This window comes from Nelumbo lutea, chromosome 2 (genome assembly GCF_056320005.1).
Source record: "Nelumbo lutea isolate HS-2025 chromosome 2, American lotus-T2T, whole genome shotgun sequence".
Classification (NCBI taxonomy): domain Eukaryota; kingdom Viridiplantae; phylum Streptophyta; class Magnoliopsida; order Proteales; family Nelumbonaceae; genus Nelumbo; species Nelumbo lutea.
In genome coordinates this window covers 46,524,354-46,545,077 of record NC_142685.1, presented here as the reverse complement: position 1 = coordinate 46,545,077, position 20,724 = coordinate 46,524,354, and the positions used below count along the sequence as shown (strand labels likewise).

The window sequence follows — 20,724 nt, the reverse complement described above, 5'->3', positions numbered from 1 at the left end:
CGAGTTCCCCCTTTGTGAGGCTAGGGGAGTATGTCGTTCGTCTACTCTACCTCATGGTGGGGTTCGTCCCGAGGGAGGTACCATCACCTGTGAAGTTCTTTCACCATGGGGAGGAGACTGGTAGACACCCTGATGAGACCGATGCTAGTTCTGGTTTTGAGTCTATCCTTGGTGTTGATTTGTTGGTTGGTTCGGCTGTAGCGGTGGGAACTGCTGCTGGTAGAAGTATTATTGCTAAAACTGTTGGAACTGGTGAATTTGTTGCATTTGGATCTGCATCGTCTAGATGCTCTGAACGAGGTCGTTAAATTGGGAATGCCCAACCCCAGGGGGAATCACAGAGGGCTCCGAGAATGTGGTGTTCACTTGGGGGAGCGAAACATTCACTTGTTGAGTAGTGTGTGGCATGGACAATGGTGGAACCCTCGAGACTGTCAGTGGAATGGTGAACTAGCTAGTGGTCACTGAGGGACCCTGGGGAATGGTCGTTTGTTGCTCTTGCCCCCTAGTGATGTTCATGTCGCCCTTTCCGGTGTTGTTGGAAGATGCCATTGAGATTGAGATTGAAGTTGAGATTGAGACTGTGATTGGGATGACCTTTCGATTGCTTCCCATAGACGACGCCAATTGATGGTGCACGATCTGGATGCTCGTAGCTGTAGGGTAGCTTAGATGCCTATTACCAAGTAGGTCGCTCGAACTGCAAAGAAAGGGAGGTATCAATGAACTTGGGGTGGCTAACCCAGTGAGGTCACTTTGATCTTAAGTGAGCTGAGAGTTTGAGAACAATGAGAGCTAGAATGCACTAAATTGTGCGTACTTGGGTCTTGGGGGGTTGATGCCCTTATATAATTGAGCTTCCGTGGGTCTCACAAAACGACTCCAGGATCCTCGGCCCGCATAGATGAAATCCATTTCCGCTTTAGAACGAAAGTAACGTATTAGTCAATAAAGTCTATCGTTACCGTCCGATCTAGGTATGGAGGAGGATAAGGCCTGCCGTTACGCAGTGTAATCCCGAGAGATTCGGAATCCGTTGGAAAACTTATGGAGTTGATTATGTGTCACTACGGTACTCGGGTGCCGAAGTAACTTTGGTGCCAAGGTGCCCGAATACCCAAGCTCCCAAACTGCTGACTGATTTCCCCTTGCTGAGTTGTCATGCTGCTATCAAGTCGGGCGAAATCACCCTTAATCGGTTTCATTTCCATAGATAACCTTAAAGCAAGGGCGAAATCACCCTTAATCGGTTTCATTTCCATAGATAAGCTTAAAGCAAGTTGTTTGATTATTTCTGTACTTCCAATGTTGTTGCTTGTTTTGTTGTTATTGTTGTTATTGCCGGTGACGATGGTGATGGGATGTTGATGTTGAGAGCCCCAGTTGATGTTGAGAGCCCATAATGCTGGTTATTTTATGTAAAAATATTGTTGATTGATGCATGTGAAATTTTGAGTGAACGATGCAATTTCCAAATGTATTTTCTAAGTGATTTTGGGGAATTCTTTCTTATTGAAACTTGAAACAACTGAAAAGGGGGTAGCGAGGCTGAGAGTGATTGTTGTCCCTAGACTCCATGAATAGAAGGGAAATGCTGCTGCTAATTAAAGATGGTTGGCCTAAGATAATCTTTAATTAACTAGAGTCACACCATTTACCTGCATTGACATTTGTGGACCACGGGAAAATTATCGTCAAGTAGACCATCTAAAAAATGGACAACATCGTTTAATGATTTAAAGTATCTATTTTCGCTTTTCACTATTTTGTAGGCCCACAAATTTTGTAAAAAAAAAAAAAAAGTTTAAACAAAATTCACCCACTAATGGTGGTTCAGTTGGTAGGATCTAGGATCTCTAACTCGTTGACATTAGGGTGTCATTAGGATTTGAGGGGATTGGAGGGGGAGTAAGGGAATGGGGGATGGGCTACCTCCGTTGTATAGCCCAGGCCATGAAACAATAAAAAAAAAGTTCAAAAAAAAAATTCTTCTAATAATCACAAATCAGACGGTTCAAATTTATCTAACCCTGCTGGAATTTTGGTCTGATGATATCCTAGTTTGAACCCATCAATTTAGCACACAAACATATAATACATAATAAAAGAGGTGGATAGCTAAAACAAGGCCTTAAAAGCCCATCAGTTAAGGTTGAAAATTGGTGTAGCTTAGAGCCCGTTTGGGAGGGTGAGTTGCGTTGACCGAACGGATTCAGTGAAGTTATCAAAACTATCTTCACTGGAAAGTCGAACGATTTTTACCAAACACAGCTTCTAATGCTTTATATGGCAGGGAGCCCTCCAATTCCCAAACATGCACTTAATCTAGTTAAATACAGCTTTGAGATTTTAATCTTATAATCTAATCTAGTTAAATACCTCGCTTTCTTCTCTTTTGTTATTTTGTCTAATAACATTCTTATAATCTAAGAATCCCCATTCCCCCCCTCACTTTTCTTCTCTTTTGTTATTTTGTCTAATAACATGGGTTTCTTTTTCTTGGCATTTAGTTTCCCCCAGCTCTGAAGAATCAAATGAGTATCTTCTGGACAGTCAGGAAATACAGAAAATTAGTTCAAGAAAGGACCATTTGGGTAAAGGTGGCACAAAGTTTGAAAAGAAGAAAAGAAAAAGGAGAAACATTTGATCAACCCGGATTTAGTCAATTCTTCCAGTTGTTGACGTGATATAAAAGGAATATTGGCCAACTTGTATACCATTTTGGTACCAACATGAAAAGAAGGTTGTCATTAGCCGTGAGCTGTTGGGGTAGCACTGCCCCTGCAGTAAGCTCTCATAGTTCTGATTCTGAATGGTTATGGTAAGATTGTGCAAGCGTGGTTAAAACTAAAAAGAGATCGAGGCTATTCGTACGTACTTGAATCTTTCAGCCTGCCCCATTAATCCATCACAATCCACCTCCACCTCACACATACGATATACATGCATATAATAGTTAAATATTTTTTTACACTTTTTTCATTGTATTTTTGTTTTATTTAGTGGAATAATTATAAATAGTTAAATAATAATTAATTTATTTTAATAAATAAATACATTTATAAAATAAATTAGATAAATAGGCAATCAAATGAGAGAGTAAATATACATAAATACATACATGATTTTATGTCCTAACTTTTTATCAATAATAATTTGTTAGATTATTAAATTATTAACTAATTAAATAATTTAGTCTAATAAGTAAATAATAAACAAAACTATATGCATTATCAATTGGGGTTAGATTATTAAATACATACATGGTTCTATGTCTTACATTCATTTCAGTGAAATGAATCAAGAATTAAAATTTTTTTCTATGTTCAGTGAAATAATTATTTTGTTATTTTAGTTGGTATCGATTGGAAAAATTGGGGTATTTTTTATTCATTAGGATTTAAGAGAAAATGACAAAAAATAAGAAAATTCAAATAAACATTTTGGTAATTTAATGCATTGTCAGCTTAGTTAATGGATAAGGGTGTTTATTGCAAAGTGGAAGGTCATGAGCATGGTTTTTAAAACCGGACTGGACTGGACGGTCGGAATAGAAAAATTGGGAACTGGTTCTATTTTTCTCCAAAATTGAAATTTTGCCAAAAAATGTTGATTTGTTTGTTTAACAAACCATTGACTCGGGCGGTTAAACCATTTGAACCGTTCAATGATTTTAACCTTTTTTTTTTATTTTTTTGTCAAAACGAACCATCTGTTCAGTTCGAATGGTTGAACTGTTTGACCCAAGAACTGGACCCATGACCGGTTCGTTGTCTGGTTTGGTTTTAAAAACCTTGTTCATGAGGTATTTATCACTAACCCTATAATACTATTACTAGGAGTGCAAGTTGGGCGGGTTGGACCGGGTTTATGGTCAACCCAGGCCCGGTCCTAAACTTTGGGCTTAAGGCTCGAGCCCAGCCCAAAACCAAGGCCAAGCCCAATTTTCCCAACCCAAGCCCAGCTTGCCCTGTAATTGGATGCACTCAAGTTGGGCTCGAGCTCGGGTTGGTCAATGAACCCACTCTAAAATTATACATATATAAATGTGTTTATGCAAATATATGTATCCTGTAGCAACAACTTTTTCTATTTGGTACCAATGCTCTAATAAATGTTTTTTGTACTTCTATCTATTATCTATTGCCACATCAATGCCTTGTGGGCAGCAATGAGCTATAGCTCTAGGAAATGCCAAATTTGGCATTGCTCCAAGCTATGCCTTCCCGATTTCTAAGGCGTGGCTTGGATCACCGCTTTCTATGAAAAATGGTTCCAAACAGAAGGCTATTTCCTGGAGCACCATTTTTCCTACATGGTGCTAATGTGACACCGCTTTCTGGAGCAACAACAACAATTCCAAACAGACGTGTAGTTAAAATGCCATTTTAAAAACTAAGTTTTTAACTACAAAAAGAAAATAAGTCTTTAATATAAGGAATGCCAAATGTAGTTTGCTTTACCCCTAACATCCCCTCTTGTTTAATTTAGCTGGACAAGTGAATTTATTGGGCAAGTGTTTCCCAAGCAAAATTGCTTGGGTAAGTTCAGTTCTAACCTGCAATTTACTTGGATAAAGAGAGAGGCAGTAGGAGAACGTTATCGATAGGCGGGTAAACAACTTATAGCCAGGTAATTGGTATTTTTTGGAAAATTTGCTTATTATGGAACTTATAATATTAGTATACAAATGCGAATATCATGATGATTAATTATCTGATTGACTAATTTACCTCTCTCAAGACAACGACATTCAAATAGAACCTAAAAATATTTATTTTGTAGTTAGTTTAAGATGATATTAATAATATATTAATTTAAGATGATATAAATAAATCAGTTAATTCAAAGAATGACTGATCAACCCATATTCAGAATTTATAAAACTAGGATAGATGCCATTTCGGAATTAATGACAACTCATGATGGCATTCGTGTATAGAGTGGGGATTTTTAACCTTTAAAATGTTTATAGTTCTGCCGTAAAAATGAAAAATCTGCATTGCGCCCAGTTCGTACTTTTTCGAAAATCTTATTTATAATTCTGGACCATCCAATTCCTTCGGTAAGCCGTACATCCACGCAATGTATCAACATCCACGGGCTAGTTGGTCCGCGCAAAAGCTTTTAGCGTCAAGACCAATGACGGGAATTTTCTGAGTGGTGTTTCAACTTTCATTGTACATGAAGTCAGCCGCACTTAGGAATTTCACGGGATTCCTATTTCTTACCATAAAAATAAAAAAAAAGAAGAATTTCTATTGCTAAAAGCGAAGCGTGCTTTGGCAAATATATATGACCTGCAGTTTCGTGGCAAGTCTTTCAAGCATCTAATTGGGTTTTAATTTAATTAAGAATAAAGTATGTTTAATTTCTCACCAGATAACACACCTTATGTACTTCGATGTTACTTGTCTGAATGCCCTTAGGCTAATTTTTCTACTAAATTGTTTGATTTATCATTTACGTGGTAAATGGATTTGAATTTTTTTGAGGAAAAGTAAAATTGATTTTATTTGTTATATAAATGATTTATATATATAAAGATAGGAGCTAATATTCTAATGTGAATCACTAATTTAATTTTAGAATTAAATAAAGATCCATGCTTCTCTCTCTCCCGCTCCCTCTCATTAGAACTACATAGATGATGGATTTTGTTTTATTTGTCATTACTATTAAACACTTATATAATTTCAATTTTAAATTAGTGGAGGGGACCTGCGTTGTAGGGGTTGACTCATAAATGATCAGGTTCAAGCTCGATTCGAATTAGAGACTTGAGCTCGAGCTCGAGTCAAAGGCCCAAAAGTTCGAGCTTGGCTATCTTTGGTTGCAAGTCTCTCAAGCAGTTGAGGTCTCTCTCATCTATTGAAGTGTTGAGCTGAGGTTTCCCTAGTAGGTGAGGTGTTGAGTTAAGGTCTCTCTTAGTTGACAAGGTGCCAAAATGAGGTTCCCCTTGGTTGTCGAGGTGCTGAGCTGAGATCTCCCTTAGTGACCAAGGTGCTGAGCCGAGATCTCCCTTAGTGGTCGAGGTGTTGTCTTGCTCGAGTACGATTCGAATTAGAGACTTGAGCTTGAGCTCAGAAGTTCGAGCACTGCTCGGCTTGAACTCGACTACATTTGATTGCAGGTCCTCTAGCAGTTGAGATGCCAAGCTGAGGTCTCCCTCATTTGGAGAAAGAGTGGCATTCTTGTAATTTATAAGGAGAGAGAGATGGCATTCTTGTAATTTGAAAGAAAAAAAAACAAGAGAGAGAGAGAGGGTTGGTAGGAGAGAGTGGCAATATTATAATTTAAAAGAAAAAAAAAAGCAAAAGAAAGAGTATTGATAGAGAATCACCAAATGTGTTTGGCATAATCATCTTATTCAGTTTACTAGAAACAGAGTCACGTCTAGTAGCAACCAAATTCTTGAAATCAATTTCCTAATACTGATAGACAAAACCATGTCAATTATCAAAAAATCGATTGAGGGCTCAAGATAGAAATTGATACAAAAATGAAAAAAAAAAAGAGAGCATCTCACTTACTCAATCACTCTCTCTCTCTCTCTCCTTTCTCTCTCTAGATAGATAGATACATTTGACAAAAATTAGGGGAGAAAAAAATAAGAAAAAAGTGGCCCATGGAAAGAATAACAAAAAATTTAAAGATTAGACTTAGAGGAGGTACTGGAACTCGTGTGAAGTGTAACTAATGAAGCATAGGTGCCATCCTTGATGTTTATTTTAATTTTTCATGCTTTCCTTTCTCTACGAATACCCCATTTTTAACAACTGCTATTGGGTCTGCACCTTTAATGGTAGTAACCGATGTGCCAGCACAACCGTTGTTCTGTCCACTGTCCACCATAACACTGTCCAATGCATCCTGTACCACTTGTTCTGACTCGGTTGAATTGAATTAAACTAGTTTCATATTTCATATACTGACATTGAATTGAATTGAAGAGATGGAAGAAAGCTTAGTTTGGTTGCACTGTTCAAACCTGTTGCAACCCATTGATAAACTTGTGGGCATTGGCCAATTCAGCTGCACCTAAACTTTCAGCCTCTGTTGCATTTCCTTCCTTTCCATATGCAATTTTGGCTCTGATGGTGTCATTGAATAACACAGGTTCTTGGTTCACTAAATATCCAATCAAAGCAACTGTTGATTTCCCACTCTGAATCAGGGTCGTAAAACCTCTGCAACAACAAGATAAATATTGATTTCCCACTCCCACTTTCTCCAACGAAAACAATTTGTTTGAAAAATTAGATCCAGTTCATTAGTTTTGCTTTGGGAAAAAAAAGAACAAATATTATATAAACTATAGTTTTTATTTTATGGTTCTTTCTTTACTCTGTTTCCAGTTAAAAGTACACTCTACAAGGAAACCGTGAGGGGAGAAAGAAGAGTAATGAGGTATTTGAGCTTCCTGAATTCCTCCCACCACTGAGCATTATCATTGATCTCTTCCTCCGTTGGATTCTCTTTTTTCTCAAACACAGGGTCGTCGTTGAGAATTTTATCAACCTCTGGTGTGTTTCTATTGGTCGGGAAGAGTTTCTTATTCCCAGAAGAACTGATCGAGCATTAGCTTGTATTTTCCGGTCATTTTTGACATATTTCCTACAAAGTCACACGTGTTCGTTATTTTAAGTTTAACGTGGCGAGAACTGCATATAGCGATTTTCTCATCCCGTTTCGAATGAGAGAATCAATCATCTTCTTGAACCAAACATGATTCTTATCCCAAGAATCAAAAGAATGTTGGAATCACTCCCGGGGAGTGATGCCAAACGGCGCCTTAATCATCTGTTTGGAACTTGCAAGTTTGGATGATTAACTTTTACTATTTCTCTGTTTCTGTCTTTTTTTAGTGGTATTAAAAGATCAGCTGTTCAATCAAGCGTTTTTCCACTACTACAGGTAGTTGATGGGATTTACAGTTTTCTACAGTTGAGGTCAGAATGAATTTTCACTCCTTGAATGGATTTGTATCACTAAGTACTGCCACGTCGGGTTGAAGTGTCGTATCACTATTGGTTGTCATTAAAGGATTCTTTTTTTATTATTTTTGATAAATAAACAGAGGATTCCATAAGTGTACTTGTACTAATAGTACAAGTGGTGGATATCCTATTCATCACGTCTGACTGTCTGAGACCCTAGGTCATGACCAGAGAAGGCCATTGGGTTTTCGATTCCTGGTTAGCTAGCGTTTAAGCAAATAATTAATAAATCCTCTTTTTTACAGAGCGGTGCGCACAAGAGCCAGAGCAAGGTTTAGCTGAACGCAGTAATAAAAAGGTAAATAAAATATATATATATATATATAAGAAAAAAAAGTACCGTAAGACTCGCACGGTCGCACCTTTTACAGTGGGCCCATTAATTTATTAATGACGTAAAAATTCATCATTAATTCTACAGCCCGTACGTTCAGTTAATCCGAATTTCAAGAGCTACGATTGGTCAGTGACCCAACTTCTGCCCATATAGGTTGTAGCCCAGACCCAGAGACGAGAGATGAGACCCAGTACCCTCGTCGTGTGTACTGACAAAAATATGACACCATCCATCCATTTGTTTAACAGGCGATTACGTTGAATTCGACCCACTATAGGGGCCATAACACAATTTTCTATAAAAGCTAAGACTGAGCAGAGCAAGAAAGTAGGCTTTATTAGCTAAAATGTTTCCTCAGAAAACGTCAATATTGTTGAAGTTTCCTTCATAGTTTAGCTAAAATGTTTTCCCCCCTTCTCCCTCCCATCTTTCCAATTAATGTTGGTGTTTCGCGTCACTTCCATGGATTAAAAACATGTAGCAGCTCTTCCCAGAATTAGAGCATGCTTCTGCAATTCTTCCGAGCTTGTTGTTTTCGTTGTGGAGGGAGATGGTGAGTTGATGATATTGAGTTAGGAGCTTATAGGTTCAATCTTTTCGTGCTTTATATCAGAAACAGGCTTTCTCCTTCTTGCTCTCTCGGATATCAGTTGTGCTTCATGGATCTTCAAGGTCTCTCTCTCTCTCTCTCACACACACACACACTCACGCTCACTCACTCACAGAGACGCAAGCGTAGACCATGTGTAAAAGCTTCATTGTTTTGTGTGTGCATTAATATAATAGTTTTGGTTGAAGTAGTTTTTTTCTCAGATCGATTTGTTGTTTTAGGAGATGGGTTTTTCTTGCAGATAAAGATAAATAAAAGAGGTGGACTTTCTGATCTATTTTATAATGATATATATTTCTTGTTTCAGATGTTTCATTTGATGAAAAAAAACCCTAAAGCATATGTTGAAGACTTGAAGAGATCTGTAATTGCATTAGTGTGTTTTTTGGTTCTTATGATCTGGTGTTCAGTGTTATTTCCCAACGTACATAGGTTATTGTAGTTTGTCACCTTCTTATCTTTGACACTAGTATTTTATACAGATGGTTTAGAGTTAAAGAGGAGTAGCTGCAAGCCTGCAAATGACTATGGGAAAGAGTCATGTGGTGGAGGGATCTAGAACACCGACCAGAAAGACCCATTTTAAAATTTTAATTAGCCATTCTAGGAAACTGGTCACCAACTCGGGCTAGTTCTCTTTTGACGAGTCATGGCGAGTAGTCAAGGTAGGGGGAGCTGAAGGGAGAAATTTTGAAGACCAAACAATAGCCATTTTTTGCCAAGTGTAAGCCCATCAAGTAATATGAATCTGAATCGAAGGAGAAGAAGATATATATTGTATTAATGCTTATGATTATGGAAGAGAAAATATTGATACATGTCAGTAGTTAATGCCATTAAAATGGAGACTAAATCAGCCCAGATTGCCCCCCATAACATCCCATAGCCGTGTATTGAGAACATCTTCCCATGATAATCCCATAAATGATGATATCATCATTGAGTGATGCTCTCATTACATGGCGGTGTGCTGTAGGACGTTGTGGGGGGCAATCTCGTGGGAAATGATTTAAACTCCTTAAAATGAGCTAATTAACAATCAATCTATTCCACTATGTGAATATTGATTTTTCATTTGTTTTTGAAATTGCCCCATCAGCAAAACAGAAAAAAAAAAAAAACAAAACAAAAGCCTGTTTTTTAACTTATATTTTTTCGATTTTGAAAAACAATGCTTTTTAAAATAAAAATATGTTTTAGAAATTCAAAAACACGTCTTTAGTGTCAAGTTTTTGAAAAACACACACACACATCTATTAGGAAGATAATTAGGACCATTAAAAAGAGATGAAAGCAAATAAGACTCTCTCTTAAAGACTAAAACCATATAGTGCAGTAATTAAATGTCAGAATGTACTCTATTGTACAACACGGTGAGTCAGATCCTAAGAGGGGGGCGGGGGGGCGGCCAGGGGTGTTAGAGGTAAGATTTATTACTTTGTTTTTTAGTGGACAAAATAATTAAAGATATAGTAACAAGAGTGCAATTTTGGTTGAATACTTGCTTAAATTTTGAATGAGCCGGATCCACCTTAGGTAGATTTATTTTCTTAACTCGATCAACCCAACTGTTACCCTTGTATTCATATCAACTTCAGTTTCAGCCATTAGAAAGCTCAGAACCTCCTTCTTCATTATTTATTTATATATCAAAGAAAAAAAATTTCCTTTATAACTTTTTCACTAAAAACAAAACTAAGCCATTTTAGTTCATACCTTGTAAGGACTGCAAATGGATTATATTTAATCGATTGAAATTAAATTCAATTTTCTTAAGTTGGATTTGAATATCTATTTAGCTATAATCGGATCGAATTGAAATACCGCTATATTGGCATCACTACATTAATGGTGTTATGATGTTCTGGTTTTGATACTTCAGCAATATTGTGCAATGTAAAATTTATCTTTTTAATTTCTTGTGAACTAAAAAAAATATGAATTTATGTTTTCTCCTTTGAATGGAACCTGAAATTATTTGTTGCACGAATTTGTTTTTTAAAACAAAACAATTTGAAATTTCTATTGAATCGGGTCTAGAAATTCCGCCGAACTTTTTCTTTTTCTTTCTTTTTTTTTTTTCTGATTCTGATTCTAAATTATCAGTTCTAAATGTAATTCCAAGTCAAAATTCAAATACTTGTAATTTGGATGTTCGTAGCTTGCGCTATTAATTATTCAAATCCAACGGCGCTACTGTTGCTGAATCCGCAGGAGGACTACAGGGAGCGGAACTAAAAGATGAGGAGATCCCCTACAATGGGCGAGACATATCTGACTTCAGAAAGAAGTGCACTCTTGGTAGTTTTCTTTCTTTTGATTTCATCAACGAGGAGAATCAGAATTGCAGGTATTTAGCTAGAAAGAAACCTAGACAACACAAGGAACCAGTTAGGAAAAGCACTAGCTCTAATAAGGATCTGATTAATACTCTGCCCGATGAATGCATCTTGGAGATCTTCAGGTTTCTTCCATCCTCCAGAGACCGTTGCTCTTGCGTTACAGTCTCGAAGAGATGGCTTGTCTTACAGGCCACCATGCGAATTTCTGAATTAAAATCCGACCCAAAATCCCGTAACAATAAAATTTCGGAATGCTTGCAAGGAAAAAATGCAAACGATACACGATTAGCTGCAATAGCTGTAGGGACCTGCCTTCGTGGAGGTCTGAGTGAGCTTTGCGTCGATGGAAGCTCTCCAAATACTCAAGGGATCACTGATATCGGCCTCGGAATCATCGCTCAGGCTTGCCCGGGCCTGAAAACACTGTCACTCTGGAACTGCACCAAGGTTGGAAACAAGGGAATTGAATCTATTGCGAGAGGTTGCAGTTCACTCGAGAAGCTCGATCTTGTCAACTTGCCAATTGTGGATGATGGATGTCTCCTCGCCATCGCTAAGAACTGCCCCAGTATATCTTGTCTGGCCATAGACTCATGCCCACTTGTCGGAGACACGTCCCTTGAAGCTTTTGCAAGATATTCTTCCAAGATTGAGTCTCTCTCTGTGTCCAAGTGTCCCCTAATAAACGCCAGCGGGGTTATTTTAATCGTTTCGAGCTTGCCCAAGCTTTCAAAGCTTAAGCTTGTTTCCCTGACTCTGAGCGACAGCGTGCTTGAGGCTATCGGAGGACATGCAAAATGTCTAAGTTGCATTATTTTTGACAACATTTCAGGCATCACTCAAGCGGGATTTGGCTTGGTTGGAATGCACAAGAATTTGAACGTCTTTCTTTTGACACCTTGGTCCGGTTTATTAAACAAAGCAAGTTCCATGCCAATCGGTGATGATGGGTTTATGATGAGCAGATTGACGCAGATATCAGTCCGAAAGTGCAATAATTTAACCGACAAGGGTCTGAAAGAGTTGAGCAAGTCGACTTCACTGCTCGAGAGTCTGGTACTAGAGGAATGCCGTTCCATTACCTGGAATGGTTTAATTCAAGTATTCATAAATTGCAGTGCGACGTTGAAGACATTATCATTGGTAAAATGCAGGGGAATAGCAGATGACATTTCAAACTTGCAAAGAACTTGCCTTCCAAAATATCCTCGTTTGCATTCTTTAACGCTGAAGAAATGTCACAGGATTGGAGATTTATTCTTGACATGGATAGGGCATGCATGCATTCAAGTTAAGCATCTCACCCTTGTAGGACTGAAGTTGATCACAGACCAAGGGGTCATTAACCTCATCCAGACGCTCAACACAAGCACAGTACACAAACTGGTGAGCGTGGATATGAGTGGGTCTTCTGGTATTACGGATTTGAGTGTCTACGCCATAACTAGCATAATTGGAGAGAAGCTTCGATGTTTGATATTAGACGGATGTGAAAGATTGAGCGACTTAAGCTTGAAGATGATATCTGAACGCTGCCCATGCTTGATAGACCTGGGGCTGTCTAGGTGTTGCATCAGTGACGATGGCATATTCTGCTTGACTTCTGCACAGATGCGGTGTTTAAAAGTGCTATCTCTGGGTGGTTGCGTAGGTATTACGGATCGAAGCTTGAATTACCTTCTGATGATCCGGGGGAGTTTGGTGGGACTGGATCTTAAGCATTGCCCCCAACTGACCAAGGAGGGGATTGATGCAATAAGTGAGACGTTGTGGTGGTGTGATTTGTTGCACTACTAGCGGCATACGCAATGCCGCAGTGCAATTTTGGCATATCATATCCTCTTCATCCACCTCCCGGCCAGCGGCCACTTACATTTCCACTCATGGGCTACATGCAAGTTTTGGTCTCTCTCTCTCTCTTAGTGGGCCCCCATTCCACGACCGCCTGTAATGGGCTCCGTGCTTCAGCCCTTGCTTGGCAAGAGGTAATCCAATGAGTCAAAAAATACAGCAAAGTCGTCTGCAGTTCTACTCCCCCATTGTCAATGATATTTTGTTACATCTACTGCCAATCTGCCGTTTGCTCCGTCGGTTTACGTTTTGGGGATGTTGCCGTGTTAATATGGTCTCTTTGAATTTTTAGGCTGTTGTTGTCCTTAAAACCAGCGCCACCGGGTTCTATCTCTATGGTTTTCAGGGTTTTTAGAAAATTAAGTCGTTCATGATTTCTTTCTGGAAAATTCCTTTTTTTTTTATTGACTTCTTTCACTACGTAAATTATACATTTATTGTATGAATGCCATTAGAAATTTGTCAGCTAGAATTCTCCATGTTAAGTGAAAGAAAAAAAGTAAAACACTTAAACCTCCCCCGACAGTTTTCTAAATACTAAAATTAACCTTCCCTCTCTTTCTCGAAATGGATGAAACATTGAAACCTCTCCTATTTGAATGTCACACCATTATATCAAATGGAATTAATGAAAAGACTCCTTTACCCTTATATATTCTTTAAATTTTCAAAACAGTTAAAAATTCTAATCTTAAATTTTGGTTGATTGTGAAGTGTTTGTTGTTTCCACCTAGTATGCCACATCAGAACAGGATTTACAATGTGAGAAAGGCATGGTATTCAAAGAATTTTGACCAATCAAAATCCATCCATGAATTTTGATAAATAACACCTGATTGACTACAATGTTTATGATTTTAATTTATTGATTATACATTTTTTTGATATCATATCTTTTTCATATCACAGTTGAACCCGCTTTACTAAGATGTAGACGGTGCATAGAAAAGAAGTTGGTTAGACGTTCATTCGATTTCGTTACTAAGATCCAACAAAAGGTCCTGTTTGTTTTTTAAGAACTGCTTTTTTGAGTATGTGCATTTACCCATGTTTTTTTTTTTTTTGTTTAATTTACTTGGATAAATGTATCCTATAAGAGCACTTTTGATCATTTAAGATTTTTTCATTTACCATCTACTTGGAAAACTCAGCTTACCCAAGTTTAAGAAGGGTATCACTTATAATCCCAAAAATGAATGGGGCCTAAAATGTACACAATAAATAATTCCTTCAAGTGATCAACCTATTGGTACCATTGGCGACGACGCTTTGATGGTGGGGAAGCCATTGACGATGGAGATGTAGGTGCTAGACATGAGGGCCAAGATGATGCAAGGGATGAAGTCCATAGAGCACATACACAAAACCAAGTTTACTTTTTAACTTTCACAATGTACAAATACGACATGACTCGACAAATGTAGACTCATCACTTCATCACTTGCCAACTAAGACCCAATAGTGCATTGTTTACGACTCCAATTACTCCAACGCTCAATTAGGTCGTGTTTTGTATGGTTTCCATTTATTTGATAAACGATGGCATGTCATAAACAAGTCAGCATTTATCTCATCATGCTGATTTGTATCCATAGGTATTTACGAAAGTAGGTCTTGATTTATGTGTGCACCAAATGACGCCTAATTGTTAATAAAAGGTTTATCAATTACTTTTCTTGCTTTTTATGACAAATCAAATACAAACTTTTATTTAATAAATGGAGCTATACCAAACACATACTCAGTTACTCATCAGTGTCGACTGTATAAAGGTTTGGATCATATTCAAATATAGCCTCACTTGGATCGTATTCGATACTATTAAGAGCATATCTGATCTCACTGAATCTCATAAATATGAATTTGAATTTGAATCCGATGAAGAATGTGATGTTTTTGCTATGTGATTGCTCCTGAGTAGGTTGATAATATATTTAGGAATATGATTACTTAAAAATAAAACACATGTCTTCAAAAGTATTTAATTTATTTATGAGTAGGGCAGATGAATGACCATGACATGTTGTTGCCTTGTAGAATCATACTCTAACTTCACAACTAGTGAATTAGAGTACTCTTATAATTCTTCTTATTTTGCCAAAGCATAAATGCTTGGGGTTGAGCCATCAAGTATGAAATTCGTGGCGCTGATTTTTCTTTTGATCCAATTATCATCAGTAGTAGATTGAGAAGTTGCTAGATATAATTTTGTTGGGAAATAGGGTCACTGAAACTTGGAGGAGAATCTCTGAGGTGTGTCTAAAGACACTGTCTTTAGAACGTTATTTGCCCCAACTCAGTTCCACTGAATTTGCTGTTGGCTTACAGGCAAATCCATTCACAGGATACAAAAAAAACCTTGGGCAAGAATCTATAACTAATAAAGTTGAAAAGTCTCCAAAGAAACATTCTATGAGACAATAGTAGACCGGTCTGAGAGGGACACAAATTGATTTTCGAAATTGTAGGTGCAAATGCTTGATTCACACTCCTTAAATAAATTCTGAAGAGTCATGGAGCAGAGGAAGTGTTGGTTTAGAAAAGACTCATTGAACAATTAAATTTCAAAAATTATGATTGTTAAAAGCCAGTTAATAGTTAATGATTGTTAACTTTGAATGATGCCTCTTAATCACACCTAATCAAATCGTGGCCATTGTTCACATCAAAGGTCTGTCTTGCACCAAAAGCCAAAGCCACCCTTCGTAAGCCACGCAGGTGCGAGCAAAGTGCAAGCAAAGTATACATCTAAAGCTCCTCATTGCGCCGCACACACGTACGCATGCATTGCACAGTAGCAAGCCTTCGTGCTCTCCTCTTTATATCTAAAGAGTGTAAATTAGCTCCTATTAAAAAACCCAAAAAAAAATTTTGTAATTTTCCAATGTGGGACAAATTAAAAACTGGTTTTAGTAAGAGAAAAACTATTTTTCAAAACATGTGTGTAGGTATATTTTTCATATAATTGACCAATCAAACCCCATTGGATTTAATCTCTAATAAGATTAAAATCCAATAATCCCCCACTTTGATTGATCAATTACATAGGTCTCTCTCGATCCAAACTGTTATGATATAGTTATGCATACAAAAGATGTTTTATAACTTAAACATTTTACTAGTACAGATATCTCAGAGCTTTGTCAAATTTATTGATGACAAGACTTTAAACCAATTACTTTCAAGCCAGACCAGAGATACTCATACATATAAATATTTTGATTCCGCAAGAGTTTCAAATTTTGCTCAACATTGTTATGGCAATGTGCTTCTTTCTTGGTTTCATGAACAATCTTTAGAACAAACCCAAACTCTCATGAGAAGCGACATCACTTTTATGTTTACGTAGGTGAAGTTCCACTATGTGTTCTGTTATTTGACACATTTTAGAACTTCATTAAGAGTTTAACTCAACCCTATCATCATAACACACAACATGATTTATATTTTGATGTAAAATTTCTCGATGTTAGTGCTAACAATTACATTGCTATAACTTGTTGTTACCCATTAAACCCAATACTAATGTTTTTTCAGTTCAAGTTGGATTACTATTACAGATGACTAAGTAAAGGGTTTTAATCCCATTTCTTTAGTTGTCGTTCTTAACAATTCTCTGGGCATCAACCAAGTTTTTACTTAACCTCACATAAGTTATAATGATGACTTCACCTTGAATCAATTGCCTAACGAATTCATGTCTCAAACTTATATGTCTGAACTTACCATTGTAGGTATCACTATAGGCTCTTAACAGAGTTGTCTCACTATCATAGTAAATGAAAATTGGTGGCACAAGACTAGGCCAAAGTTTTATATCCAATAATAAATTTCAAATCCATTCAGCCTTTTTTCCAACAATCATCAATGTCATGAATTTAGATTCCATAGTCGAGTGAGATATACAAGTTTGTCTCTTAGATGCCCAAGAGACTACACCCCTATTAAAGACAAAAATCAATCCAGAGGTGGACTTGTTATCTCCATTACTGGTAATCCAACTTGCATTAGTATACCATTCTAGTACAATTGGATAATCATAATAAAATAATCCAAGTTTCAAGGTACTTTTGAGATACCCAAGAACTCTCTCAATTGCCTTCCAATGCTCAGCACCGGGATTACTTGTAAATCGACTAAGTTTACTTGCTGCAAATACAATATTAGGTCTAGTACAAAGCATGACATACATCAGACCTTTTATTGCACTAGCATACTCAAGTTGTGCAATTGCTCTACTAGAATTTTCTTTAGCTTTATATTAGAATCATATAGTGTATTATATTCTTTAAATCTAAATGCTTAAATTTCTCAAATATTCTCTCAATATAATGTGATTGGCTTAATGCATAACCCATACTACTTTTTAACTTTTATTCCCAAGATGAAATCTACATTTCCTAAATATTTCATCTTGAAGATAGATGATAGGTAATTTTTAGTTTCATTTATGCCGACCATATTAATACCCACAATAAGCATGTCATCAACATAAAGACATACAATTACACCATAATTTTAAGTAAAATTTGAGTAAATGCATCTATCAACACTATTGTGTTTCAAACCAAAAGATAGAATGCAAGAAACAAATTTTTCATGCCATTGTTTGGATGATTGTTTTATACCATATAGAGATTTAGCTAGTTTACAAACTTTCTTCTCATCTCCAGGAAGAACAAATCCCTTTAGTTGTTTCATATAGACTTCTTCATTCGAATAACCATTTAAGAAAATAGTTTTAACATCCATTTGATGAACAAATAAGTGATAAATGGATGCTAGTGCTATAGGTGTTCTAATGGAAGTTATTCTAGCCATTGGCACATATGTGTCAAAGTAGTCAATCCATTCCTTTGACTGAATCCTTTGGCTACCAATATAGCCTTAAAAGTTTGTACAATTCCACCAGTGTTGTATTTTCTTCTAAATACCCATTTACATTTGAATGGTTTGGATCCTGGAGGCAAATTTACTAGTATCTATGTATTATTTGACATTATTGAATCCATTTTATCATCTATAGCTTCTTTCCAAAAAGCAACACCTTTAGAGGTCATGGCCTCATTGTAGGTTTTCGGGTCATTTTCAATATTAAGTATAATGAGTATCTTATTTAAAATATTTTTTCTATCAGTTTCGACTAGGAATACAATTCACTAAGTATAGATAAAATCAGAACTTAAGTCTTTCTTTGTTCTTTGTCTTTAACTTCATCTAGGTTCTACAGTAGGTGTTATAGTTGTGTCATTTCTTCTTTTAATCTCATTGTTAACAATAGGTATTGAGATCTAAGTTTTTCTTTTAGGTTCTCTGTTATTTTCTATAGATTCAGAATATGGTTTATTTTCAAAGAATTCAACATCTCTAGTTTCAATTATTATATTGGACTCTAAATCTAGAAGCCTATAGGTCTTGTTATGTTCTGCATATCCAAGAAACATACTTCTCTTTACTCTGAGTCTTAACTTGGTTATTTTAGGATCTGAAACTCTATAATATGTTAAGCACCCCCACATTTTAGGTATGCTATGTTGGGCTTTCTTCATATCCATAATTCATATGGACATTTGTTATTAACTCTAAAAACAATTCTATTATGTAAATGACAGGCTGTTAAGGGTGCTTCCCCCTACAAGTTTAAAGGTGCATTAGCTTTCATCAGCATATAGTTTATCATTTCTATAAGTGTTATGTTTTTCCTTTCAGCCAAACCGTTCTATTGAGGGGTATAGAGAGCAGAACTTTGATGTACTATTCTAAATTCTTTATAGAAAGAAATAAACTCATTCTTAAAGTACTTAACACCTCTATTTTTCTAGGGATTTTAATTTTCATTTCTAATTGATTTTCAACTTCAGTTTTGTATAGTTTAAACATGTCAAAGGCTTCATCCTTAGTTCTCATAAGATAGACATAAGTGTATCTAGAAAAATCATCTATAAAGGTTATGAAGTATCTTTTACCTCCTATAGTTAATACACCATTGGGTTCACAGATGTCAGAATGAAATACTTCTAGAAGTTGAGAAATTCTCTCAATACTTGGGAAAAGTTTTTTGGCCATTTTAGATTTTACACGTCTCATATTTTTCATTTAATTCATTATTATAAGCAATTAAACCAACTCTACTCATGCATTTTATGGATTTAAAATTCAAGTGGCTAATCTATCATGTTGTAAAGAGAAAGAGTCAACAATATAAGCAGAATATTTTCCTTCATTAGTATTCAATTTGAACATACCATTACAACCATATCCATTTCCAACAAACATCACATTCTTGGACATGATTAGTTTGTTGGAAACATGAAGAGATTTATTGAGACCAAGTTCTTTCTAATGTCGGGAACATGGAGAACATTCAGAAGAGTCAGTGTCTTTCCGGAGGTGAAGTTCAATTCCATGCTACCTCTTTCAACAACTTTGGAACATGTTTGGTTTCCCATTTGTACCTCCTGGCCATCAGTCACTTCTTGATATGTTTTGAACAAGGAGTTGTCCTTTTACACATGGATTGTGGTGCCTGAATCAAATCACCATCCATAAGATGATTCTGTCATGTTGACTTCAGTAATCATGGCCACCAGATTGTCTTCCACCATGTTTGCATACTCGATTCCACTTTTTCGATGTTGGTAGACTCAGGCATAATGCCCTTTCTTTCCACAAACATAGTAAGATCCCTTCTTATTGTTACTCTTCCTGAAGTTTCCATCATCTTCTTTACTTGTAATGCAGGATTAGTCATTTTCGATCCATTTTTCACAAAATTGACCTTAGAGTTTAGCATACCGGCTAGGGTCTTATTCATATTATCTTTAATCCGAGACTCTTGTTCAATACGAAGGTGTTGCTGAATTTGCTCCAAGGTAAGTTCTTCAACTTTGTACAGAAGCTTCTTCCTATAATCATTCCAAGAGGGTGGAGGTTTGGCAATTATTGCTCCCACTTGAAAAGATTCAGGAAGAATGATATCAATGGTTCAAATTTTATTGACTATCACCTATAGTTCGTGAACTTTCTCCAATATGGGCTTATAGTCATTCATCGTGAAGTCAAAGTATTCTGCGATAAGATACTTATTTGTACCTATTTCTTGCACCTTGTATTTGAATCCAAAGCCTTGCAGATTTCTTTTGGAGATGTAAGTTCCTTATAGAAGTTGTAGAGTCGGTCTGATAAGGTGTTCAGTATATGTCATTGCCACAGAAGCGAATCATCTTCTCGTTTTGATTTTTCCTATTTAACTTTTCTAAATCTTTGTCAATGGGTTCAAGAAGTGGTTGCAGATCCGGATCTAGGAGATAGTACAATTTCTGCCATCAAGTGAATCATCTTGTCTTGCCATCAATTGAAGTTTGCTCCATCAAACTGGTCTAGTCAAATAAGATCTTGGTTCATCATCTGGATCGAGGTCATGCTTGTTTTTGCCTCCTTTGCAAAATAACGTTATAAAATTGTTGGAAAATGAGTTCACCAAAACTTGGGAGGAAAAGCTCTAAGGTGTGTTTGAAGACACTGCCTTTGGAACGTTATTTGCCCCTACTCAGTTCCATTGAATTTGCTATTATGTTATAGGTA

General features: G+C 36.6%; 1 protein-coding gene across 1 annotated transcript; it reads left to right on the top strand.

Annotated features, from left to right (window-relative positions):
* The first annotated feature begins 8,666 nt into the window (after positions 1-8,666).
* Positions 8,667-13,607, top strand: LOC148870370 (EIN3-binding F-box protein 1-like). Its single transcript, XM_088972726.1, has 2 exons — positions 8,667-9,009; positions 11,162-13,607. The coding sequence occupies exons 1-2, from the start codon at positions 8,997-8,999 to the stop codon at positions 13,084-13,086; spliced, it is 1,938 nt and encodes a 645-aa protein (XP_088828852.1). The 5' UTR covers positions 8,667-8,996; the 3' UTR covers positions 13,087-13,607.
* Positions 13,608-20,724: the final 7,117 nt, after the last annotated feature.